Source organism: Sebastes umbrosus, chromosome 10, assembly GCF_015220745.1.
Source record: "Sebastes umbrosus isolate fSebUmb1 chromosome 10, fSebUmb1.pri, whole genome shotgun sequence".
In the NCBI taxonomy this organism is placed as follows: domain Eukaryota; kingdom Metazoa; phylum Chordata; class Actinopteri; order Perciformes; family Sebastidae; genus Sebastes; species Sebastes umbrosus.
Genome location: NC_051278.1, coordinates 27,454,482 through 27,481,445, shown reverse-complemented (window position 1 = coordinate 27,481,445; position 26,964 = coordinate 27,454,482). Strand labels below are relative to the sequence as shown.

General features: G+C 41.5%; 1 protein-coding gene across 7 annotated transcripts; it reads left to right on the top strand.

Annotated features, from left to right (window-relative positions):
* The first annotated feature begins 205 nt into the window (after positions 1–205).
* ldb1a (LIM domain binding 1a) lies at positions 206–26,792 on the top strand. Of its 7 annotated transcripts, XM_037782534.1 has the most exons (12): positions 206–348; positions 3,569–3,675; positions 16,914–17,016; positions 18,460–18,504; positions 18,749–18,824; positions 20,952–21,054; positions 21,411–21,583; positions 21,673–21,795; positions 21,885–21,962; positions 22,091–22,214; positions 22,413–22,561; positions 23,532–23,756. In XM_037782534.1, exons 2-12 carry the CDS (start codon positions 3,648–3,650, stop codon positions 23,754–23,756), a joined length of 1,227 nt encoding a protein of 408 aa, XP_037638462.1. In that variant the 5' UTR covers positions 206–348; positions 3,569–3,647. The 7 variants fall into 7 exon arrangements, with proteins under 7 accessions (XP_037638462.1, XP_037638465.1, XP_037638466.1 ...); XM_037782537.1 differs by lacking the exons at positions 206–348; positions 3,569–3,675 and adding an exon at positions 14,174–14,420; XM_037782538.1 differs by lacking the exons at positions 206–348; positions 3,569–3,675 and adding an exon at positions 14,568–14,711.
* The last annotated feature ends 172 nt before the right edge of the window (positions 26,793–26,964 follow it).

Sequence of the window (26,964 nt, the reverse complement as noted above, 5' to 3'; positions counted from 1 at the left end):
AGGGATGGGGCTGGAGAGGAGAGAGGAGAAGTGGCTCTGGCTGCTGCCTCTGCGTCATATTCATACTAGTGCAGCTGAGAGCTGCCCCCCCTTTCCCCCTCATCCTCCTCCTCCTCTTTCCTTCCTTCCTTCCCTCCTTCCTTCCTTCTCATCATCCAATTTGCACACTGCTAGATCCCCCCCCTCCATTTGTGTCTCCTATCTGCATCTGCTCATCACAGTCTCCCTCCCTCCCTCTCTCTGTCTCTCTCTCTCTCTCTGCTGGCGCAGCTTGGTTACCTCTGCGTGGCTGACCCGGGCAGACTTTTTTCGAGCGAGCGTGGGCGCAGAAGAAAGAGGAAGACAAAGGTAAGCGTTGAGATGGAGGATGTTTAAGAGTGTTTGTGTGCAGAAAAGAAAAGGAGTGGAGGGAGGCGAGTGGGGGGGTCGCAGAACAGCTGCAAGACAAAAGACTGAGAGGTGAGCATTAATGGCACAAACTCACCTGAGATAACAAGTATGCCACCAGGAGCTTTTTGGCTGGGAATTAGGAAGGTTGTCAGTGCATGCGAGCAAGTGTCTGGCTGCTGTCAGAGGACAACATACCAAGAGTGTGTTAGTGTGCAAGTGGATGTATACCTCAGTAAGCTGTCTGTCACATAGTGTTATGGAAGTGCTGCGTTATTCCCACAGTGGAGAGAACGGAGGGGAACTTCATTATTCTCAGAGCAGCTTTTTTGAGCGATGTGCGGATGTGTTGACAGAGCGGGAATCTCTGGATCTGCAAGAGTATGAGAGTGAGAGGAAGAGAAGGAGACAGAGCACGCCTGACAGTGCAGTCAGTGGTGAAGTGCTCAGCTTCAAAAGCCTAATCGCTCCTGGAAACAGAAGCCATTTCCCAAATCACATTCACGCACCCCTCCTCCTTTTCTCCTCTCTCTCTCTTGCTCTTCTGTTTCTCTCTCTTGCAGTGTTGGGGATGCCTCACTCTATCTCTCATATCTGCCTTTGTTCACCATTTTACAGTAGCAGAATCTTCTGTAAATGTCAAACCCGCAGATCGCGACCTACAAGGCGCACAAAGGACCGAATGGTAACAGAATTGCAGCGAGAGATGAGAGAGGACTCAGAGAGAGACAGATCTTGTTGAAACAGAAACAAAAAGTGTGTGTGTGTGAAGTGGAAATGAAAAGAGGGGGAGAAGACAAGTAAGGGGAAAAGAAGAGGAGGCCCGCAGGGTTGTTCATTGTGTCTCGGCCCTGAGAACAGTGTCTGACACCGTGTATGACATTTAACTGTGATGCCTCTGCCAGTGCGCTGGCGTGTGGGGAGTGCGCCTGTCAGCTCTCGTTTCAGTGGAGACAGTTGTTTGTCTTTTGTTACTGTATCGGTTGTAAGTGACAGACAACAGAGATCTGAGGTTTGTTAAACTGGGCTTCAACTCACTTGGGGGTGCTTGAGGATAGATGGTGATACTAGACCAGTGGTTTGATGTACTCCCACAGCCCTCCAAGTACCCTTTCATACACACATATTTGGAACATCTGTCATCATTTTAAACCGGATGGTATTTAACACCATTAATTATATAAAAGTGAATCTTGTTACAACACATTTTTCATGCAATTTAACAAGTTTGCATTTTTACGACCACCACTTGCATTGACAGAAGTTGGACATAATTTTACCAAAATATATCCATTACTTTTAGCCATTTCAGCCAGTTATCCATCACTTTCAGCTCAGTATTTCAACTAACTAACCTAACTATTTGAACTGTTTATTCATTAGCTTTTCACCATTTTCCCATCACATTTAGCCATTTATTTCAACTGTTCATCCATCACGTTTTAGCAAGTATTTCAATTACTTTTAGATAAGTGTTTAGACTTCTCTGCTTGCTTGTTAACTAGTTTCATACACTCTCAGTTGCAACATGTAACTGACTCAATATGTGGAAATATTTTCTAATGAAATTGGACAAAAAAAGTAGAGTTACTCTACAGTCTTTACAAGTACTCCCTGGCAACTGCAAAGTACAAATAACCTTTTTTGGGGGAATCACTGCAGGCTACTACATAGTGCTGCAACAATTAATTGATTAGTTGTTAACTATTAAATTAATCGCCAACTATTTTGATAATCGATTAACCGTTTTTTTTTAATGAAAAAACAGAATAAATTCTCTGATTCCAGCTTCTTAAATTTCAATATTTTCTGGTTTCTTTACTCCTCTATGACAGTAAACTGAATATCTTTGAATTGTGGACAAAACAAAACATTTGAGGACGTCATCTTGGGCTTTTTGGAAACACTCTTTTTTTTTTTTTTTAATTTTCTGACAAATAATCGACAGATTAATCAACAATGAAAATAATCGATGCAGCCCTACTACTACGCTATATTGTAGTCCATGCTGTCAGTCTTGATGTATTTTTTGCAGCCAGTTAAGACTGAAGTTGTTTTTTCAATTTGTACTTCTTGCATTCTGTCCCAATGACTCAGTGATACTGCTCGGTCTGTTATCCATCTGACAGGATCAGGTACACGAGCAACAAAGACATCCAGCTCATGGGAGTCAGTTATGTGCTGGTGTGTTTGTGTAGCGAAGTGTGAGATTATGAGATTATTGGCTCGGAGAACAGGCACGCTCGAGCCAAGAGGAGAAGTTATGGGATGAACGGGAAGGGGAAACCAGAGACGTGGAGGAGGGAGAGGAAATGAAACCAAATCACATCAAGCTGCAGAAAAGGTCGAGGTAATATCAACAGGGTGAGGAGATTAAATTGACAGAGTGAAAGTAAGATTAAAAAGAGTATAGAAAAGAGTATAGAAAAGAGGCTGCTGGGGCAAACAGTCTGCAGTCAACTGTTTACATGCAGCTCCTGTTGGGTGTGAGCGCGTGCACGTCCGCACTCTTCCTGCCTCCCATGGGTCTCCAGTGTCCCTGCGCTCCAGGTGGGCTTTGCATTTTTAATCGATACTGTCTGTAGTGATTAACACCAGTCTTCGCTCGGCAGCAGAAAAACAGACGGAAGCAGCGAGAGGGAGAGGGAGACAGAAAGAGAGATGGAAATCTGTCATACAGGAGGCAGGGTGTATGAGCGAGTGTGTGTGTGTGCATGTGTGTTTGTTTGGCGGTAATGACCCTCTGCCTCTGGGCTCCTACTGAGTATGTTTATCTCCCACAGCAGCGCCGGGCAAAAATGGACGATGCATCACTGACACACACACACACACACACACACACACACACACCTTGTGCATTCTCTCTCTTTGCTCTAATTGCCTCCCTCTTGCATTCTCCCCCTTTCACAAACACATGAACACACACAGTCCATATTACTTACTCCAGTCTCACATTATGTAAAGGCTCTTTCTTCCTGTTTCACTCCTCTCTCATTTTCCCGCCCACTTGTGTTGCAATATGCCTATTAATGATGCAGCTAGAGCACCGCTGCCAACTTCCTGCCTCTGACAGAGAGAGAAAGAGAGAGAGAGAGAGAGGAGTGTAGTTGTGGTGTACATGCCCTGCTTTGTACCACTCCCTCTAATCTCTCCACCCCTCTGTCTGTGTTGTTTTCCTCAGAGTTAGCCCATGCGAGCAGCAGCAGCGTGTGGACTGAGTGCAGCTGTTTCGTCCAGAGCAGAGCCCAACATGTGAGAAGATGTCTGTTGGAGGTTGTGCTTGTCCCGGTGAGTGCCTATACTCTCTTTCTCTTTTCCGCCTCTCCCCTCTTTCTCTTTTCCTCCTCCGTCTGTTGTGCTCAGTGGTGCTGTCAGAAAGATGACTTATGTAAAAGTGCTGCAAAGCCGCCTAGGGCCAGCGTCAAGCTGTGAGTTTGTGTGTGTGCGTGTGTGTTGGTGAAGCGGCGCTACACTCTCAACACATGTCCTAAAACAAGGTTATGGACTGAGGCTACCACACTTTTAGGGATTGAGTTGTTCAGCAGACCCTCTCAGTCACGCTAGCGTGCTGTGCAGCAGATCAATGGCTCTTTGAGTTTTGCCACGTACAGAGACACTGAGATATCAATAAGCACTTCACTTGCTTCACTCCTTTTCTCAGCTTTATCCAGCCACTATAGGTCTGCTTCCCCATTATTTGTGCTCTTATACGTCTGGAGGAGTTGGTGGAAATCACTGCTTACTGTAGAAGAACTGTTTTTTTTTTTCTTCATATTTGTCCCACGGGGCAGAACGGGGAAAGACGCAAAAGTATTTTACTCACTGCAAAATGGTTTAAAGCTCTCTCTTGATGAGTGTAAACCATTAATGATGGTATTTAAGAAGATTTAACTAAGAGTTGAATTTGCTCGGAGGAGTTAAGCTGCTGTTTGGATATTGGGCAGCTCTTTGTCATTGTGACTTTGCATTCCTGCATATTTTTTAATGCAGCTGTTACGCTCGACTTGGCTTTTTCCAGAAATCAACATTCTTGAGCTTAAAATACATAAAATATGGTTTACTGCCATTGTTATGGTGTCTTACTGGTACTCCACACTCTGCTCTTGTGTTACAGTGTCAGAGCAAAGGAAACCTTCTGTCTGCACATGTCAGTCTTTGGCAAGAAAATGTTGTGGCCATTGTTATCAAGTAGATCTTATAATCCATTTTCTCCCATATAGAGCGTTTGATCCTTTTTGACTTTGGAGCAATTTCTCTTCAACGGTGCCCCAGCGAGCCCGGCTACAGAGACGGTTGCCTTGTGAACAGTGAAAGCCTCACAGCGCCAGGGGACGGGCTCTGCGCAGCACAAGGGAGCGAGTAACAGATAGAAATTGAATCGTAGCATCTGCTCAGGGGGATCTCAGAGAGGGCAGATTGAATTAGGGTGTCAGAATCATTTTAATGGGGTTGCTCTGATTCATTGGTAGTCGCCTATCAGATGGAATAATATCAGAGAGGCATCCGCTTGATGTTCTCCTCTCAGATCTTTTCTCTACTATCTCGCTCCCTCGCTCTTCTCCGCTGTAGTTTTCCAGGATATCTGCCTCCTTCGCTCCCTCTGTTGACAGACTTTTTACTCTGGAGCAGAAACTTTTAATGACATCCACATGTTTTTGAAGGATGTATGGTGAAGCACAGAGATCTCTGCCATGCATATTGTGCACTCACAGGTTTACACATGCAGGCATGCGTGCACATGTGCGGCGTGCGCATGCGGCCCGCGCACACACATAACACCTTCACGAGAAGCCTGCTAGGACAAGTTTAGGCTGGTGGATCTGTCAGATAACCACAGGGCAACATTGATCAACACCAGTTTCTCTCTCCCCTCGCTGTGCATGCGCTGTAAATCATTATATTTGAAGGCTGGTTTGTTTACATTCTTGTACGATGGCGGATAGAAGATCCTCCCCGTCCTTTGTGTGTGACTCTGCAATCGGAAAAACAAATCCTCTCTCATTCTACAACACTTTCTCTCTTCATCTGGTCCCGTTCGTCTTTGTTTTGCTATCGGGTTCAGAGCGTTATAGAATAGAGGAATGTGAACGGAGCGGTATTTGCATGTGGCAGAATGCGAGCCGTAATACAGAACAGACTTCTCATGTCTGTCTAGTTCATTGACAACCCCGTGACATCCTGCTGTTGTTGTGACTTTGCCGTGAATCAGCCTTTTTAAGGCTTTGTTCCGCGCGTGAAGGAGATCCGTCCTAACACAGTGGAGCCAATCACATCCTTTGTTCAGACTAAATGGTAAAAATAGATTGCCTGTGAGCTGAAGATACCCCCCCCACCCCCCCTCTCCATTCTCACATGCACTCAAGCATGCGCTCCCCTCTGCTCACCACTCTCTCCATCTCTCACCCATCTCACTCCAACCCCTCCCTCCCCATTTCTGCCTTCCTCATCTCACTCTCTCTCCCCCCTCTTCCTCTTCCTCTTTCCCCTCCTCTCTCTGTCACTCCCTCATCCCTCCTTCACTGCCTTTTGCAGTAACAGTGGTGTTACCTCATGCAGAAAGTCACATGGCTCCTGATTGGAGAAAAGTGACTTAAAGCAAAGCCAAGATGGCAGCCAAACAGCCAGGGCTTTTTTTGATTACCGTTACACAACAACACGACCGCCTCAGCTTTATCTCGCTGCGCTGAAAAGCCCGTGCCTCTCTTTATTTTTTTCCCTCCCTTCCCTCAATTCTTCACTTCTTCTCTTCTCCCCGTCCCCTCCTCTCTCTACCCTAGTGAGTCTCTCAGATCTTGTTTGCTAGATCAAAATGGCTGTATGTGTGCAGAGGCAGAGAGAAAGAAGGAATGCGTGGGAGACAGCGATGCTGGGGAGTCAGAGAGATGAGGGGGGGGGGGGGGGGGGGGGGGGGGGGGGGGAAGGGGGGGGTGCAGAGCGGAGACGTGCTGTAGTGATGTCACATCTGCTGCAGGCCGACAGGATGGCAGAGGAAAGCTGGCATGTGCCACAGCCGGGAGGAGGGGGAGAAGACTAAACGTGTGGGAAGGGAAAAATGATTTTCTATCAAAGCACACCTTTTATTTGTGGGAGATGTGCAAGCCGCAGAGTCTTTAAAACATGAAAGCAGGTTTGGTACTGACTGAGGTAGGAGGTGACGCTAACAGAGCTCAGATTGAAACAGAGCTGTGCTGAACACAAAAGGTGTGAGGGGGACAGCCGCAGAGTTATTTGAAAGCTTTGTGCCACATGTGTGTGTAATGTTGTGTACATATTGCGTAAAACCAGATAAGGGGTGTCATGATACACCGGTACTGACGATAACCGTGATATTTAAGCAATGAAATATTGATATCATGTTAATAATACACATATGCTAATATCGTCTAAATAATCCAGCGCCTCTTAAAGGACCAGTGTGTAACATTTAGGGGGGTCTATTGGCAGAAATGGAATATAATATTAATAAGTATGTTTTCTTTAGTGCATAATCACCTGGAATCAAGAATGGTTATGTTTTTGCTACCTACGTAACAAAACATACGGAGCGGGTCCTCTTCACGGAGCCGGCTGCCATGTTTCTACAGTAGCCCAGAACGGACAAACCAAACACATGGCTCTTGTAGGAGCCAAAATGTGCATTTAGCCTATATTTTTTATTATTATTTGTCTAGGCTGCACAAGTTCTTTTGGTTAGTATCATTTCCGGTAATTGGCGCAGGGCTGTGGTTTTCCACTTTATTTACCTGTGCACTTGGACGGCGGGGTTCAGACAAAGAGGGGGAGTTAGGCTCGGACATTTTCTGTTGACCGTCACGTCACACCAGGTCCTACTTTAGTTAATCCAGTACAGCTATTGTTTGTAATTCTTTTCATTTAATAAACATCATAACACGCATCTGGATTAAAGTATGGATTGCTTTGGAATGAGTCACACAGTAAAGAGCCTACTTAGCCTCTTAGCAGCTTTTTGATTTATAGTAGTCGCTACAGGTCTGGAGAGGGCCAATCGCGTTTTCGTGTCGGCCACCGTAATTTTCCTACACGCTCGGCACACAGGAGAAGTTTCAGTTGGTTGCAATCTGCAACCTCACCGCTAGATAGCGCCATATCCTACACACTGCACCTTTAAATCCATTTTTATATATACAGTTATAGTTAGAGGCTCTCTCTTCACCTCCCTACACCTGTATTTTGAGTATAATTTATTTGCCAGAAAATAGACAAAACGCACAATAAAAACAAAGTTATAGATGAATTTGATTGATAGCATTACTCTCTATTTTTTAAATTTTCTATAGATATCACGATAATATCGTTAATGTGAATTATTTTGGCCACACTAATTGTGTAGTGAAAATCTGATATTGTGACAGATTTATATATGTTTTTTTACAAACTTTATGAATGTATCTTGAATAAATCAGCCTGTTTGAGCTGGTTGGTGTCGAAGATGAATTGTGCAAACAGACTAGATTTGATAAAGTGTATGCAAATCAAGCCAAATGATGACATTTTGTTAAAGGGAAACAGAGTTGATATTGTGCTTTGGACAGTAAAGTCAGACAAAGTGTTTCCCTAAACTGAAAATCCGAGACTTGAATTGATGATGTCAGAAAGTGGAGGTGGAGTTGGTGCATTTACTTGGAATTAGAGATCGGACATTAGAATAAGTGTTCAGGGCTTCATGTTGTGAATTAGATAAAGTGTCCCTTTTTCCAGTAAACCCCGGTGCTGTGTCATAGTTGTTTCATTATTCACTATCTGTGGAGCGGCTCCAAGATTAGGCTCTAAATAACATCATCGCTGCAGTCTGTCTCCCTGTTGTTCAGTTTAAGAATGGACATTAAAACTGAGTGGTGCAGTATCATAAGAATACAAGTGTAAAGTCTGTTTTATGGTGGATTTTCTTTTTTTATAACACATTATAGAAGTGAGTTTAGGTGAGAGATTTTATTCAGGATGTGTCATTTCATTCCCTGGATGTTGGCACAACAAGAGAATCAGTATAAATGACCAAACCTACAGTTTAAACTGCACCAAATCCTGTCTGTCAACAGCAATCCTCTGTGGATTGGGCTAATTCTGCCTGGATCCAGATCAGTGACCTCTGTCATTGCAAGCGTCCACAAACATTCACACACCATAGCTTTCTTTTGTTATCCTCCATCCTTCCTTTATCTTGAACACATGCTGTTTGACTTCCTCCTGTCAGGAAGCCACAGTCGCATCCTCTGGGTGCAGTCTGTGTTCGTTCTGTCTGCTGCCTTGTTGCTATCACTACCAGTCAGGTGTCACAACAGTTTCCCTGACAGGTTTGTGCTTCCACTGTGGCGTCTAGAAAAGCACCGACAGGAGTCTGAACACGCTGTTCACCAGCGCTCTCTTCAGATTTCCTCAATACTGCTTCACTCTCTCTGTCATTGCATATAGACACAATACGTTGGAGGGTTTAGGATAAGGCTTTCAAGGCATGTTTACACGTGTAGGGTGTATACAGATCACCTCAGTTTCTTTATCAAGGTCAGTTTCTTCAAGTGTAAAAGTTGTCTAACTGTAAGGTTGTTTGAGTAATTAACCAAATAATTAAAAATCTATTTTGTATTTTTCTGTATTAGAGACCACATTATTATTTTCCAGGACGATGCATGGAAGGTATTTCAGTGTTAATGCTATGCAGTCCACCTCTGCATAAAATAGTACGTGTAAAGTGGTCTTAATAGGAGCTAGGGATCTATAAATACACGAGGTCGTGTGCAGTACAACACTAGTTTCCCAGCGACTAAAATAGGACTTAGTTCCCGTGTATATAACCGCCATATTCTGATTCCACCTTCAATGTTATCGCACCTTGCCAGTCCTACTCGCCAGGTACTCTGTGTGTATGTTTGTGACTCTTACTGAATACAGATGAAATAGGGTCCAATTGTCAGGACTGAAACACTCCCACAGTAATGTATGCAATATCCCATATTGTGTGCCGTACGATACACACTTCCCTTTGTCCCATCTTTATTGGTTCTGTGTGATGATAATGCAGATAATGCAGATTACAAATGTCTTAAAATATAGAAACTATAGTACATGTTAAAGTTATTGGTTGTTATAATCATGGAAAAGGCAGAAAAAGATCATAACTACCTGATAAAAATGAGAGATTTTATAGTTTTTGTTAAAAAAAAAATATTAGTTGTGATTAGTGCACAGTATAAACTCCTGGATAAAGTTCATTTTATTGTATTCTACTCTTTTCTATTCTGAGGCATGATGATGTTTGCAGCATTTGCCAGCAGAGGGAGATGCTGTTCTGTCACATCTCTTCTTGTGTCAGTCCATCAACACTGAACAGACAGCAGACTGGAATCATTGTTTTCAACAAGAGATCCTACATTTAGGCCTATGTTCCAACAAAAAGTCTTCCTTTTTGTCCCCCCTGCAGCTGTTTAATCATTTATTTTCTGTCATAACTTCACAGCCAACTCTCTAAATCGGACCACAGTTATTTTACCTAGAAAGAGATTTTTGAGTTGCATCTTTTTTTTCTAAAATGTAACTAATGATGTAGTGCACAATTCACCAGATATTTTTGTCGCACTCCAATTTGAACACAAGCTGCAGATGATGCTGTATATCCCTGCTCTAAGCCTGACGTGGGGTTTATGCAGTAAGTGTGGGTCAGATGTGTTTACTCGCTCAATGAAATGCATTGCTTCGCTTCTCTCATCTGCTCTCCCGACTTATATAATTCTACAAACTGACTGGCAGCTCAAGTGAAAGCCTCGACAAATTGAGCTTTAAAAGCACTTTGAGACCACAAAAGGTTTTCTGGGCTTCAAATATATTGCTCTTGTAAACATTAGAGTGGTTATTGATTAAAAGTGAGGCTGCAGATTATACCCTTACATAATCTGAGGCTCAGGACTGAGGATTTGAGTCATCAGCCAAGTCAAGTCATTTTTCGTGAGCCTTTACAAAGTTGGCTTGAATTAAACAGCCTGTTTTAGGTAAGTAGTCTTTGTTGCAGATTTAATGAACAGTGTAAATAGAACATCTGATTGCTTTCATTTTGTGATTGTTACGGTCAGGACAGATTGTACAGTACTTGATGACCAGTCCGGTGCTAGTTCACATAGTTCCAGCAGCCCTAGCAAAAATAATTTCACTGCAGTCACTTTGACTGATTATTATGACTGAATTAGGTTTCAATGCACCATACAAAGATTTATAAATGCACCAAGCCGGAAAAATATTCTCAATACTGCAGTTTCACAGGATGTAACCCTGACAGTTTTTGGTCTGTGGATGAAAGCAGTTTCCAAACTCAAAAAATCAAACATAATTTCATTGCACTGACATCTATTGTTTATATTTAAAATGCAACCTTTATACTTTATTATTCCTCATGAAATGTGCTGAGATATACTGAGGGTCTATACTTGGAGGTCCCAGATTTTCTGTTAAGTAGATATTTAATACAATCTGGCAAAATCCTTAAAATGGCCACATGTTTAAATTTATGGCGGTCGTAATCCCTCCTAACAGACACGGGTGTCATCCAACTTTATTATACACTGTGACATTTTAAAGACTGTATTTATCACAAGTCATAAGTTTGAGAGCAGAGTGATAGTTTGTATCTGTAAGTGCATCATGTCTGTTTTGTAACAATGACGAAATATTGTAAATTTAACCTCTTAAACTCCACTGATCCACCAGTTGGTCACTCATTACAAACTCATGCTGCAAAGCCAAATATTATTCAAGCCCACCTTCAACTTCTAAATTCTAGTGGAGACCCCAATGTTTCCAAAATTACCTACCGTAATGAATTTTGTGTGTATATTTATGTGTATAAAACTATGGTTCAAGGTTTTTATTCGTCATTTGTCAATTCCAGCAAAGCAGTCATCGGCAATGAAAATCTTTGGTCTCAGGTGCTCATAAAATATGTATATATAAAAGGGGAAATCACACAAGGCATAGAATGGTGCAGTTAAAATATAGGGCTTAAATATAAACAATTATACAAAAATAGTAATGTAAATGTAAATTGTTAAATACGTAATTTTGCAAATATTAATAATGTATAATACTTCCATTTGACAGAATGGTGAAGTGATAAAAACATGAAACCAGCTGACAGTGTAAACATCATATAGCTTCAATGAAGAGTTATAGCGGGGCAGTTAAGCATAACAATTGTGCATTTTGCGATAAGAGCAACAAATTTGGCACAGATGTAGGTTTATGTTATGAAAAGATATAGATATCAGGGCGCTGCAAATTTGGCCCCTGAGGGCTGTGGCAGCCACTTTTCAAAATAGCAGCCAAAAAGGTGCTTGATATTCCTAAATGTTGCAGAAAATTGATTTTATGACTCTTGAGGATTTCCAAGGTGTGTTCAAGCTGATTAGATCAGATGTCAGAAGATCACAGACATGTTTTTTTCCTTCTTTATTATTTAAAGAAAACTTTTTAAAAGATTTTAACCTGAGAAAAATGCAAAAAACAAATGAAGGGAGCATAGTCAATTCAGGGTCAAAATTCACCCCTCGTGCCTTTATGATAGAATGACAACCAATACACCTATAGAACAGTGATATAGTCAGCTTTCCATCAGTGCATTTATCTTTTCATTAGCAGTAAAATTGACAAAAACATGTCTATGATCTTCTGACATCAGCTTGAACACACCTTGGAAATCATCAAGAGGCATAAAATCAGTTTTTCTGCAACATTTTGCAATATTTAGAGCCTATTTGGTGGCCTTTTCGAAAAAAATGGCCCCCAGGGACCAAATTTCCCAGTGCCCCGATCTATATCTTTTCATGACATAGAAATCTGCATCTGTGCCACAATTGTTGCTTTTATCACAAAATGCAGAATTGTTACAAATATTTCAGCTTAGCTGCCCCACTACTAGAACAAGCTGATTGAATATATACCTGTATATATGATGACACACTGTGGAATGAGATTACTTTGGATCATATCAGTCCAGTTCTGATTTCTACACTGGATCCCTGTCTCTCAGAGAATTGATTTCAAAATACTCTTGCTGCTTCACAAAGCACTAAATGGTTTAGGGCCAAAATACATTTCTGAACTTCTGCTATGTTCTGAACCATCCAGACCTCTCAGGTCATCTGGATCAGGTCTGCTTAGTGTCCCCAGAGTCACAACTAAACATGCAGAAGCAGCGTTCAGTTTTTATGCACCAAATATTTGGAACAAGCTCCCAGAAAACTGCAGGACCAACTCCAACTCTGAGTTCTTTTAAATCAAAGTTTAAAACTTTCTTGTTTGCTGCCGCCTTTTATCAAACCAGATAATGATCTAATATTGCACTAGAGCTTTTACTCTTGTGTGTTATATTCTATTTAACTTCTATCTCTTGTGTGTTATACTCTATTTTAGCTTCTATCCTATAGCTTTTATTTTTTTAGCTTGTTTTTATTTTCTAATCTTTAATGTTTTTAAAACTGTTTTAATTATGTCTTAATGTTCTTTTGCACTTTGTCGCAATGTTCTTGAATGTTTATTTAAAGCACTTTGAATCGCCCTGTTGCTGAAATGTGCTCTACTCTTTGTATTTTTATATCTGGTATATTTTTTTGTACTTTGCACTACTAACTTTTTTACTAACATGTTTTGCACTATGGAACTGTGATGCTGGAAACTTGAATTTCCCTCGGGATCAATAAAGTTACTATCTATCTATCCATCTATCTACTGTATCTATCTATCTATCCATCTATCCATCTATCTACTGTATCTATCTATCTATCTATCTATCTATCTATCTACTGTATCTATCTATCTATCTATCTATCTATCTATCTATCTATCTATCTATCTATCTATCTATCTACTATATCTATCTATCTATCTATCTATCTATCTACTGTATCTATCTATCTATCTATCCATCTATCCATCTATCTATCTACTATATCTATCTATCTATCCATCTATCCATCTATCTATCTATCTACTATATCTATCTATCTATCTATCTATCTATCTATCTGCTGTATCTATCTATCTATCTATCTACTATATCTATCTATCTATCTATCTATCTATCTATCTATCTATCTACTATATCTATCTATCTATCTATCTATCTATCTATCTATCTATCTATCTACTATATCTATCTATCTATCTATCTATCTATCTACTGTATCTATCTATCTATCTATCCATCTATCCATCTATCTATCTATCTACTATATCTATCTATCTATCCATCTATCTATCTATCTACTATATCTATCTATCTATCTATCTATCTATCTATCTGCTGTATCTATCTATCTATCTATCTATCTATCTATCTATCTATCTATCTATCTATCTATCTACTATATCTATCTATCTATCTATCTATCTATTTATCTGCTGTATCTATCTATCTATCTACTGTATCTATCTATCTATCTATCTATCTATCTATCTATACAAATAAAGCTGCCTTGCCTTTGTCCACCTGTAATAACTGTGTGTGAAGGGGTGAAATATATGCAGATAGCTGTTCCTCTCAATGAGGACCCACCTTGTGTGCTACACTGGAGACCTCTGATGTATGCCTGACACATAGGGGTCCCTGTCTGTCAGGGGAGTTACCGGAGGTCGGTGTTATGTCTCAGTCTGCTCCCCCGTCATAGTGCTCCCTGCGCCGGTCTGTGTGATGGGATGGGCGGGGGAGCCTGGAGGAGGCGGGGCCTTTGTTTTCTCCGTGTCTCGGCTGGCAGGAACAAAGGGTCCTGTAGTAGTAGTAGTAGATAGAGGTAGCACCGTCCTCCCAAACTAATGACATCTAAAACATTTCGTTGGGGTTTGTAAATAGACAGGAAGCAGGGCAGACAGCCGGAGTGTTTTGACTTTACCCGTCGCTTGTCGTCCTGTCTGTGGACCGGAGGACTAGTCAGCGGTCGGAGCTGCAGCTTCAGACCGTCCAGCAGCTCCGGCTAGCAAACACCGAGCCGTTGAGTGTTGAGTAACACCGCGTTTCGGTGCACCTTTCTCTGCAGGTAACTCAAACTTCACTACTCTGGCAGCACCTGCTGGTTCACAATAAACCAGTGAAGCATCTCGTCAACAAGCCAACGGGTTATCATAACGGTAGCTTAGCAACCAGCCTGGTTAGTAGCATAGCAACCAGCCTGGTTAGTAGCTTAGCATCCGTCCTCTGCAACATGTTACTGATGAACGCGGCCCTGTGCTCCAGTCTACGCCTGCTCCCGTGTGTCAAACTGGCTTATTTGTTTTAAATGTCGACTGTGCATGTCCATTAGGCACGAGCAATATCTGTACAGCAGTAAGTAAGTATGTTGGCAGTCTCAGCACATTGCTGTGGATGTCTCCCTGGCTGAGGGCCAGCCTCTCTGGATGCAGCTCTATTGTTTGCAGTGAACAGTTTGGGCGGACTGAACTGCACCCCAAGTCTCACTGGTTAAAGTTCACCTTTGTTACAGTGCTTATGCATCAGTTTCTTCTACTAAAGGATGCTTACAGGCTTAGAGGCATTCATCTCAATTTGTTCATGTGTACCCAAAGACAGGATCAGGTCATTCTCACTGTGCAATATCATCTTCCACTTGTGCAATTATGTTAATAGCCTGTTTATTGTCAATACTGTATATACTGCTCCTATTTTTATGCTTCCTTCTATTTAAATGGTTCATATTGTGTTACACTTTGTTTAGCTCTTTTTTTACTGTTCGCTGACGCATCTTGTTTTTTGCACTATCCCCTTTGCTGCTGTACACTGCACTATTAAAGGAATATCTTATCTTATCTTATGTCTTTAAAAGATGTTCCATCTGGCCCGTGAAATTGTCATTATATACATGATTGTGTCAGGCTGGGTCCTATAATCCGCAGATGTTGAAGATGGCTTTTATGCTGATGACAGCACCTCTTTTTTAGGGTGTGTGTTTTGGTGTTTATTCAAGGTGAGAATAAACTGTGTGTCAGGATTTTTTTTACAGAATATACGTTTCTGAATGCAAAGGCGTTTTATATTGGAGAAAATAGGACTCGTATTTTATTTTATTTGTTGCAATGGAGATTGTGTTTGGTACAATGTGCATCCGATTTGAACAAAGATGTATCATATGTGGTTGAATGCTGTCTGGGATGGTGGGGGGTCTATAGGTCAGAGGTAATGCATAGAGAACCATTGTTGGCTGCTCCTGAGCAGATTCACCAAACATAGTAATGGGGAGGAGAAGATGACCTGTCATGACTCTTTGGGGTATACAGATGCGAGGGAGTAAATGAAGGAGGAGTTGTTGTTTGAGGAGCGGAGACTGGGCTGTGAAGGAGGACAAGACAGATCAGAGTTCACACAGGCATGCTTATCTCCAACTCATGCCTTTCTCTCTCCATCTGTATGTCTTGAATTAATCTGCCTGTGGGGGATCCATTAGTTAACCAAAAGTGATGATTCAGCTCAGTTAAGATTGATCCTGCATGAGATTGGCCCAATGTTTCTCCCCCTGCCAGTTTTAAATTGGTACCATCGCTATTTTATATGCCTAGTTGATGGTGACCAGGTGTTGTGCGTCAATTGTGACTTAGTAAAAGTAACCGGTTAACATTATGCTGCCTTCAGGTGCCTGTTGGGAATACCAGATTTACAAGCACGGCACGCATAAACAACATTATCAAAGGGGCAAATACAGGAACACTCAGTATTTTCTACGATCTCAACAGTGTCATATCTGTTTACATTATATCCCTCTAGTTCCCTTATCATTTTTCTGTATCTGTGCTACAAAGTAGTGAAACTGAAGGGTGGATGTAATGGGCCAGCCTGGTTCAAATTTCCACGGGTTGTTTTTCCCAGTCTGCCGCTGTCTGCTTGCGTATACAAAATCTTTGGTCAGACCTAATTACATGCAGCCGCCGTGTGTGAGGTCTCCTCGAGTAGAGATACAGAATAGCTGTTTTCTCAGAGCCCTGAATTTTTTGAGCATGAATGCCTTATCTGGACAGACAAGGGTTAACAACAGCCGGGGTATGAGTGGGGGGATGGGCAGCAGAGGCAACTAGAGAGGGACACACACACACACGCACACATACACCCACACACACAGCAGAGGCTCATGGTTAGATCACATGGGGCTGTATGCAGAGAAGAGGGTTCCCTATAATGGTACGAATGGTACAAGAACACAAAGAACGTGCCAGGCGATCTCCTTTGCTCCCATTTCACTGATTGTTTTCTCAGATTTCTGCAGGCTAATAAATATTGCTGTTTTTTTGTTGTTTTTTTCTCCCCGTGATGATTTGTTTTCTTGTCCATTTACCAGATTGAAGATGCATTAGATAATGAAAGCAGCAGGAAATTGTTTTGGCAGCGTGCTTTTTATTTGAGTAAATCTCAACAAAATCATCCAGCATTAGATTACTTAGATGATGCTGTGATTTGAATGAGCTAAATCTAAAGTAATCTAAATCTCCTCTAAATCTCTGCTCTTTTTTCCCCCCTCCTCCTCTGGGTGTGTGCTTGTGTGCAGGCTGTTCGTCAAAGTCATTCAAGCTGTACTCTCCTAAGGAGCCCCCCAACGGCGGCAGCTTTCCCCCCTTCCACCCAGGCGCTATGCTGGACAGAGATGTGGGGTAGGTCTGGGTCATACTGTCAGGGCACCAGAGTTTCTGTCAAAAGGAAAATATGTTTAAAACTAGGGCACCTTTTACATTAATTCTGATGTCTCCTTTTTATGTCTTGCAGGCTGTAAGTTTTGATGTCATAATGTGTTGTCTTGACACGGAAACATTTACTATAGAGTACAACCTATTTTTAGATGCTGATTATTTTATTTTTTTTAATAAATCATCTATTTTGACATTGTATGGCTTATATTTTTGCAGAATCTTGAAATTTGAGTTTGAAGTTTGATCACCCCATCTTTGATATTGGAATAAAATCAAATGGGAGTTGACTACACAGAAGCAGATTGGTTTCAGATGTGGCTTAATGAGGCAAACATAGAGAAGAAGCATCATTCAGCTTAATTAAAAGTGACACACTACCACACAGTGTTGCTCTCATTACTTTATACAGTACTTATTAAAAATGTATACTTGTTTGTCGCAAGTGTTTAATATTTTAAACTTTTTTTCTATACCTCTCTGTTCTATTGTAATGAGGATTTCTATCGGAAACCTCCTGTTAGCCTTGAAACCAATAACAGAGGATGTATTGCCGTTCTAAGGTCAATGTTTAGAGGTCATAGCATATGATACTTGAAGTAATTAGGGCTGTCAAAGTTAAAACGATAATTACGCAAAATTAATTTTAAAAGCACTAATTTGTTTAACACATTAACACTTTAACATATTAACAGCTTTAAAGCTAGAGTGAAGATACTGGCATCATATGAAATTAGAAAACATAAGGAATCCATTGGTAGCAACCATGTCATACTAGCTTGTCACGGAGGAGAATTAAATAACGCTCCAAACTTAGGCTACATTTTGGCGAAGAAAAACTGGCATGATCATTTTCAAAGGGGTCCCTTGACCTCTGACCTCAAGATATGTGAATGTAAATGGGTTCTATGGGTACCCACGAGTCTCCCCTTTACAGACATGCCCACTTTATGATAATCACATGCAGTTTTGGGCAAGTCATAGTCAAGTCAGCACACTGACACACTGACAGCTGTTGTTGCCTGTTGGGCTGCAGTTTGCCATGTTATGATTTGAGCATATTTCTTTATGCTAAATGCAGTACCTGTGAGGGTTTCTGGACAATATTTGTAATTGTTTTGTGTTGTTAATTGATTTCCAATAATAAATAGATGCATATATTTGCATAAAGCAAGCGTACTGTATTTGCCCACTCCCATGTTGATAAGAGTATTAAATACCTGACAGAGCTCCCTTCAAGGTACATTTTGAACAGATAAAAAAACGTGCAATTAACTATGGACAATAATGCGATTAATCGTGTTTAAATATTTTAATGGATTGCCCTAGTAGAAATAAAAACACATGCTTGGTGTTACTTGTGTTTCTTAGAAAGTGGTTGCTGATGTTTGTGTTTTTTGTTCCTCCTAGGCCTACACCCATGTACCCCCCATCATACATGGAGCCTGGAATGGGGTGAGTACTCTTTCATTGTTAAAAAAAACAGTTGTGGTTTGTCTTAGCTCAGAAGTAATTTATAAAGCCTTTATTCACTCTACTCTCCATTCATTTAAAAACAAATGGGCATTAAATTAATGCAATTAACTGAAGTTTGAGACTGCTCGGTGCTTATGTCATTTGTTTGCGCTACGGATGTAGAAAAGCCACTGAAGCAGCTCAAACTGCAGAGTGTTGAATCCCCCTGTTTTTTCTGTTTCAGGAGACCCACACCGTACGGGAACCAGACAGATTACCGGATATATGAGCTGAACAAAAGGCTACAGAATTGGACAGAGGTGAGAGTCGCTTCATCATTCACACAGAGAGTAATAAGAACTCAACACCACAACTGTTGCTGTATGAAAACACGGCATGTGTTTCATTTTCAAGTTGGTTGTGATTACTATCTGTAGTGCTACATTCTGCAGCTCCTGTGAACTACTTACTGTTGCCATGTTTACAGATTTTCCCTCCCAGCTGCTGTTTGTGTAGCTAACCATGCTGGGGATTTTGTGGGAAATTAAGCCTGAGAATGCACTGACTTAATTTACATTCAGGCTCTAATAGGATTATCTGATCAACCTGGCTAAAACATAATTAGAGTGCCAACTGTTTGTATGCCTGAGCGTGCAACTGAGCAGCTGTTACGGGCCACGCTTTTTATGTGACCGTCAGCCTGCACACCATAACAAATACATGCCAGTGGTCAACCTCTGGGTCTGGAAAGTGAAGCCAATGCAGAAGTGCCTTAAACCTGCATTCTTTCTAATAGCCAGCAGGGGGCGACGTCTCTGTTTGCAAAAAGAAGTCTGATTGTATAGAAGTCTATGAGAAAATGAGCCTACTTCTCATTTGATTTATTACCTCAGTAAACATTGTAAACATGAGTTTATGGTCTAAATCTCTAGTTTCAAGTCTTCTTCAATACAGCATGATGTTCATTTAGTAAATTATGGTTCCATTTAGATTCAAATAGACCATAAAGCAGGGGATGCTTTAGGGCGAGGCGACCTTGTGATTGACAGGTCGCTACCACGTCGTTGTTCGTGTTTTCGTCTTACCATTTTAACCCTTTCACAGTGTGTTTTCAGTTCATGAAAGTTAATTGTAACATTTTGGTCCCCTACAAATGTCTTATTCAGTTGTACTTAGCTCCACCCTGTCGTGTCACTTCTGGTTGCAAAAAACAAAGATGGCGATGGCCGAAATGCCCAACTCAAGGCTTCAAAACCCTAGTCCACAAACGAATGGGTGACATCATTAAACACCTTTCAAACATATTCCGCAATACTGCCATAAAGAAGATCCGCCGTTACGTTGGCATTGCTTTTTCGCTCTAAACAAAATAACGGTGGTATAATTCCGCCCCGGTGTGGGATTTTAGATAGCATGCCGGCATCACGGAATCGAAAGAGGCGTGACTTTAAACACAACAGCGTTGGCGTCTAGTGTGTGTATGTGTAGTCCTGCTGTGCCGGCTGTCCCTCTCACACAGACATTGGCTCGGCTCTGTGACTACCTTCGCTGCCGGCTCAGCGATGGAACAACTCTGTCCCTTCATACCATCTCCATACATTTCATACAGAACAGCAAGAATAACCGTGCGACATTCCTACCTTGAACAGGCAGTGTGAAAGGGACTATAGTCATATCTGTCAAATGTTAATTTTTGCATCAAGTTTTTATTGTTTTCTCCAATGTTTTTAATTCTCTGTATGTGTAGTTTTTAATGTAGCAAAACTGTTTCACTCTTCTCCACTATAGAGTGGACTATATGTCCACCTCTTATATACAATATAGTAATATATATATATATATATATATATATATATATATAGTATATGATGCATGCATACTAACCTCTGTACATTGGAGGGATTTTAAATACAAATCATCATCTGTGGCTGTAGCAGGACTGTAATAAGCACGTCAAATCATTCAGTCCCGATTAAATGATTGGACGTGCTACCTGCCTATCTACCTGATCGCACAGTTTTGTAAATAGTTTTGTTTCATTGCACCAACAAAATATTTACTCATATACTCATCTTTAAGAGCCCATGCATTGATTTTGAGGACTATCATGAAATATGCTCATCTGTTCTCACGCAATTTGCAACCTCCCAGTGTTTTACATTGACCAGATTGTACGGAAGAAGAGTTGAATGGTATTAGAAGTGCTAAATTGTAGGAAACAAGAATTTCTGCTTCTTCTTTTTGAGCGGTTTTAGTATGTGCAGAATCATTGTTTGTTCGTTTAATCATAATATCTTAGGGAACATCCTTGTCTCTTTATAGCAAACACTATTTTAATGGAGAACATGTACATTTATTCTTCCTGTATTAGACTTGAATGCTATGTTTTATTTTATTGTGATAGTAATTTGCATCATGTAGAGTAATGGTTCTTCCTCTGCTTTCAGGACTGTGACAATCTCTGGTGGGATGCCTTCACCACAGAGTTCTTTGAGGATGACGCCATGCTCACCATCACCTTCTGTCTGGAAGATGGACCCAAGCGATACAGTAAGAAAAAATGCTAAAGACCGTGAACCTGTTTTTATTTTAGCAATGTACTATATATTAGTATATATCATCTTCAAATGTCCATATGTTTTTTTTTATCTTGATGTTTTATAAATCTTTCAAATTTACTTGACAATTGTTATTACCATTCATCGAGATAAGGATTGGTCTGTAACTGTTGTTGTGTATGTAGATGTATATCCTTTCTGCTCTATTCTTAATTTGATTCTTTTCATGTCTGTGTCAGATTTTGTGCTACTATACCTACACACTTTGCTTACGTGGGTGATTCAAATTTCATTTTATTTGTATGTATTAATTTGATTTATTAACAAAGTTATAATTTTTGTGTGCAGCCATCGGCAGGACGTTGATTCCACGATACTTTCGAAGTATCTTTGAGGGAGGCGCCACCGAGCTGTTCTATGTTTTGAAGCACCCAAAGGAGTCCTTCCACAGTAACTTTGTGTCTCTCGACTGTGACCAGTGCACCATGGTGACCCAGAACGGCAAACCTATGTTCACACAGGTACGGTTGATGTCACACTGGATTCCTTCCCTCTACTTCCTGTTGCTGCTGCTGTGACTTTTAACCTTTATTTCTGTCCTGTGGATAAGGTTTGTGTGGAGGGCCGCCTGTACCTAGAGTTCATGTTTGATGACATGATGAGGATCAAGACGTGGCACTTCAGCATCAGACAACACAGAGAGGTCCTACCAAGGAGCATTTTGGCTATGCATGTGAGTACAAGACTCAGATAACCACACACACACTTGCACTTAAATGCACATACTGTACATCAACTAATCTTTTCAACCCGATCATGCAGGATCCCCAAATGCTCGATCAGCTGGCTAAAAATATCACCAGATGTGGGCTGTCCAACTCCACGCTCAACTACCTCCGTGTAAGCACATTTCCTAATGCTCATGTTCTTTTGGTTGATCAGTCATTTAATTAACCCGAACTACACCTGCAACAACCTGGTAACACTCCTTCATGTCTTCTTGGTTCCCCTCTTTATCTTCCCTAAAGCTATGTGTGATATTGGAGCCCATGCAAGAGTTGATGTCAAGGCATAAGACCTATAGCTTGAGCCCCAGAGACTGCCTGAAGACTTGCCTCTTCCAAAAGTGGCAAAGAATGGTAGCACCTCCAGGTAACGCACACACCTTTTGAAATTGCCAGTGGCATTTATGGCAGTGTTGCCCTTGCATTCATTAAGCTGTGGAGTACCTACAAAACAAATCCAGTTGCAATTGCACAACAGTTCTTTATCTGCAACAGGAACTAGAAACAACAGATTTACAGAGATTTGTGATTATGAAGCATGTCTTCTCTCTTTGTCTACCTGTAGCTGAGCCAGCCAGACAAGCTCCAAACAAGCGGCGGAAAAGGAAGGTGTCTGGCGGAAGCACCGTGAGCTCCGGTGGAGGCAGCAATAACAACACCAACAGCAAAAAGAAGAGTCCAGCCAACAGCTTTTCACTCTCCAGCCAGGTACCTGTAAGCATTACATCTACTTGACCTCTATCTGCACCTCCAAGTTCAGATACAGGGTGGAGGGGTTGGAAAGAAAGGCAAGGAGGTTAGACAGTTATTTGTGGGTGTATGGGGGTGGTAGAAGGGGTTGTAGGTGTAGCAGCAGGTCAGGATAGAGACAGCATAAGGAGGCTTCTGGAGGTGGGGTTTGGATTCAGGTGTGACAGGGGGAATAGGGGTTGCTTTTTGTAATTCTTCTGAGGATGAGTAGATTTAGTTAGTAGACCCCCTGATGTGAACCAGTGATGGGCAGTCCCTGGTCCTCTGGGGCCACAGGTTTATGGGTTTATATAGAGGAGGTGCAAGTGACCTCCTTTGCTAAGTAATGCTTAAACTATTCTGGGGCCATGGGGTAGGGTTACCTTGCTCTGATTTCCAGTGGGACAGATAGGTTTTCTCTCTAAATCCGCTCTATCAACTTGGTTTTAGAGTTACCACTAAGTCTATCAGAGCACACGATTCACACAGCACTGCTGTCTTTTGCATACTTGGTTGCTTGATTGAGCCAACGAGACCCGAGGTGGAATGAAAACCCCCATGATGCAGCACTCGAGGATCAGGGATGCCCACTGCTGGCCAGTAGGGAAGGCCCCTTGACCGTGGTTCTTGGAACAGGGGCAGGGAGTCTGGGCCACATGGACTACTGAAATTGTCTGGGTAGATGCCCTGACAACACGTTGTCCTGTTGTGATTGGGTTAAGAATGAGAGGACATTAATACCTTAGGTTTTTAATACTCCCTTGGTCCCTAGAACTTATCTTGAAGTATCAATTATGATGCATTTCATAAGTAAAGATTAATTAGTAACGCTGGAATCACACCTAGACCATAGGCAAGAAACACTACAGTTACAACTCGTCCGTGCAGCCAGTCATTCCGCGCACCCCCCTGTATTATGGGGATAATATGTACCGGCCCTTGCTGTCCCCTTTAGGACGTGATGATGGTGGGAGAGCCCACTCTGATGGGAGGGGAGTTTGGTGACGAGGACGAGCGTCTGATCACGCGGCTGGAGAACACGCAGTTCGATGGGGCGAATGGCCTGGACGATGAGGACAGTTTCAACAGCTCGCCTGCACTGGGGGCACACTCGCCCTGGAACAACAAGGCTCCCTCCAGTCAGGAGAGCAAGAACGACAACTCCCAGTCGTCCCAGTAGAGTGCTGAGGTCCCAGCCGGCCCCTTTTTTTCAATGCTTAAATCCTACTGGGATCCACCTGAGCCAACACACTAGCGAGAGGAGTCAGGGAGGGTGGCCTCGAGCACTTGTGTTCAATTACTTCATGTTTGTTTTGTTCCGTCATGTTCTTTTTAAGACTGAAGGAGAGTGGTTAGGAAGAGGGACAATAGCTGATGGACTGATAAAGCTCTTTGCTGTCACATGAAGGACAGGGTGAGCAGGATCCCACTCGCTCCCTCACATTGTTGCACATGATCAGTGGTGCTCAGCCTTGGCCCTTGTCATGCTCGGCTCCAGTCGGTCCTCTTAGAGGTGTGGTGAGACTGGCGGGGTGGCGGTGTGTGTGTGCATGTGTCTTCAACCCCCCCATCATCGCTCACCACAGTGTTTGAGCCAAAGTTGGCCTGTCCCGTTGTCCGAGTGCTCGCCATGGCGACCTTGTCAGTGGGTTCTTGTTCCAACCTCGGGTCTCTCAGGCGTGCGTTTTCCTTGACGACGCACCACGTTGTTTCTGTTGTGCTCATGTCACAGGGAAGAAATGCTTAGCTTTTATTTAACTTATTTTTTTGCAGGCTGCAGAAAACTGTGTGCACTCTCTAGTATCAAAATTCAACGTTCGGTTTTTAAAAACTCAATTATTTGTTTTTGTAGGACCTGGTTGGAACAAAAACCTGTACAGTGCCGGAGCTTGAGGACCGGAGTTGAGAACCACTACGCTAAATCTTAAACACACACTCACACAAACACACACACAAACACTGACACACACACACACACACACACACACACACACATATCCAGACCAGTGCACACACTAACACACACACACACACACACACACACACTCACCTACACCTACAGCATAAAACATTGAGGTACTGGAGAGAGGTGGTACGCAGCATGTCTGGACCAGAGCACCAGATGCTACAGAAGTGTGTTTTCATTTTCTATGTTTTCGACTTGTTTTGAATTGTTTTTATTTTTGTAAACAATTTCTAAAAAATAAACAGACAAGCAAGCAAACAAAAACACCCCAGAATATTCTTTGCACTGTTTTCCACTATTAACTCCAATCTATTTTTCTTATGAATTGACGGTGTATTTTTTTTTTTTTTTTTTTTTTTTTTTTTACTTTCTATTATTGCTAATGTAAGAACTGTAAAACATCTGAAACCTGCAGTATATTAATGTATACGTATTGCTGTTAGATCATTCTTATTGTGATGGTAATAACTTCCATGTAAGTCTGTGCTAAATATAACGTCATCCATCTGTGTCAGCCATCACGCTGTCATCAGGTCCATCGGCTTCAGTGCTAGAAAACAAGTTTGGGAGAACAAGGCTAGTGTTTAGTACTGTACTACATCTTATTTGATGTGAGTCCAAAGCAGCACACTGGAAACCAGTTTCCCCACTAAATTTCCATCCAGCGCCTGATTTGGATCTGTTGACTTGTCATTGCAGAACTGTTTGCTTTGTCTTCAAATCTCTATCTGGGGGTCCTCTCTTCAGAGAACATAATAACAGAAAACTTCGCAAATTTGCTACTCAAAAATATTTTAAAAACAAGTTTTGACAGGATTGTAAAATAAGAAAAAAAAAGACTTTTGTATTAACTTAAGTTTCCCAGAAATGTTTTTAATCACAATTAAGAAAGCTGCAGACCAAGGAGCTACATGTAAAGATTCTTTAGATATTGATTACACTGTGCTGTTTTATGTTTTATGACGAATCATTTTGTTGGCTTTACTCCTCATGTTTGTGTCTGTGCTTGTATATTTTTAGGTAGTAATTTCTGTAAAGGTTATTCTACGTATTCCTCCCTAGAATTATGAGAAACTCAATCTAATGTAAAGACATGAAAAGCCTCTTAAAAGTTTTTTTAAACGTGATTTTTAATGGTACAATCACTGATAAAAGAATTTTGCCCCATTTTAGCAAACTGTATTTATTTTTCTATGTACTGACTTTCTGTTTAGGTCCAACCCACCTGTACTATACTCATGATGATATATGGAGGAGTTTGTTGGGCTGCTGAGTCAGTTAATGCTAATACAGCTCATTTCATTACTTGTGTTTTTTCACACGCTGCTCCCAGTTCTGGCCAGTTTATCACAATGGTTCAGTATGTTCACATTAAAGAGATATTTAAGGGCCATGTTCTGCTGTTGTAGGTGCCCGGTCTATATGAAAACCAATCAGATGCACTGCAATTCAATAAATAACCACATGTAGAGAAAATGTTAATCTCTAAGTCATCCTTTTTTTTCTGTAAAGTTACTCTAGTTCATGGTGAGTCATCCTCTGATGAAAAGTTCCTCAGAAGCTGGAGATATTGCACAATGGTGCAACCTTTAGTGGAATTGGGTCAAATTTTCCTTCTAATCTGTAACTGACAGGTGAAAAATGCAATGTTGTTTTTTCATTAATGGAAATATGCTGACCATTGACCTTACATTTGGGGGAAAAATCGACTCACTGGGCTTGACCTTTATCTGCTGTGTCAGGGTTTCCTGTGTACTTAGGCAACTCTTTACATCATATCTAACTCGTGAGCTTCAGCATCACCCAGCTGACAGCTATTGGATAGTAATTTGCAAACTCGCCCAGCAGGGGTCTCCCAGGACCGACTGAGCAGCCGTTCAGAAATTCCTCCATCATTATATCTGGCAGCAATGCCGTCTGTAAATCCACACCGAGCTGCAGGCTGTTGTGTTTTAAGTCCTTACTCATTGTCTCTAGCACCCCTAGTCTACTTTTGTGGTGTATCTACTCAGCAGGCCGACACAGAATTGATCTAGGGGGAACTTTTCAACGCCCTGTGTTTCCTAAGTTGACATAATTTAGGGAATGAGGGTTTGTGATATGTGAGACAGAGCTGAAATGGCAATTCACCAATAGCTGGCTCCTGTAGCACCTCACCATAGGGGTGATTTTATATCTATATTTTTTGCCAGGTTTCTGTCATTGATGATTCATGTATGGTATCAATAAAGATGAATTTTCACTGAAAAACTTGTTTGTTGTTATTGAACTGATGATTTTTGATAGGAAAATATCTGTTACTGTGATGTGAAAATGTTTTTATCGCACGGATCTGATCATAACTTAGGATAATCACACAAAACTAGACCTTAAAGAAATTAAACCAATCACTGAAATTGTCTCCAGTAGTCGGGGGAACCAG

What these genes read in the sequence shown, in the direction of transcription:
- ldb1a (XM_037782533.1), top strand. Translation starts at nt 14,674, where the DNA reads ATGTCCATTAGGCACGAGCAATATCTGTACAGCA. An exon ending in CGAGCAATATCTGTACAGCA is followed by an intron (nt 14,708 to 16,913) that starts GTAAGTAAGTAT and finishes GCTTGTGTGCAG; the next exon opens with GCTGTTCGTCAAAGTCATTC. An exon ending in CACTCTCCAGCCAGGTACCT is followed by an intron (nt 22,562 to 23,531) that starts GTAAGCATTACA and finishes TGTCCCCTTTAG; the next exon opens with GACGTGATGATGGTGGGAGA.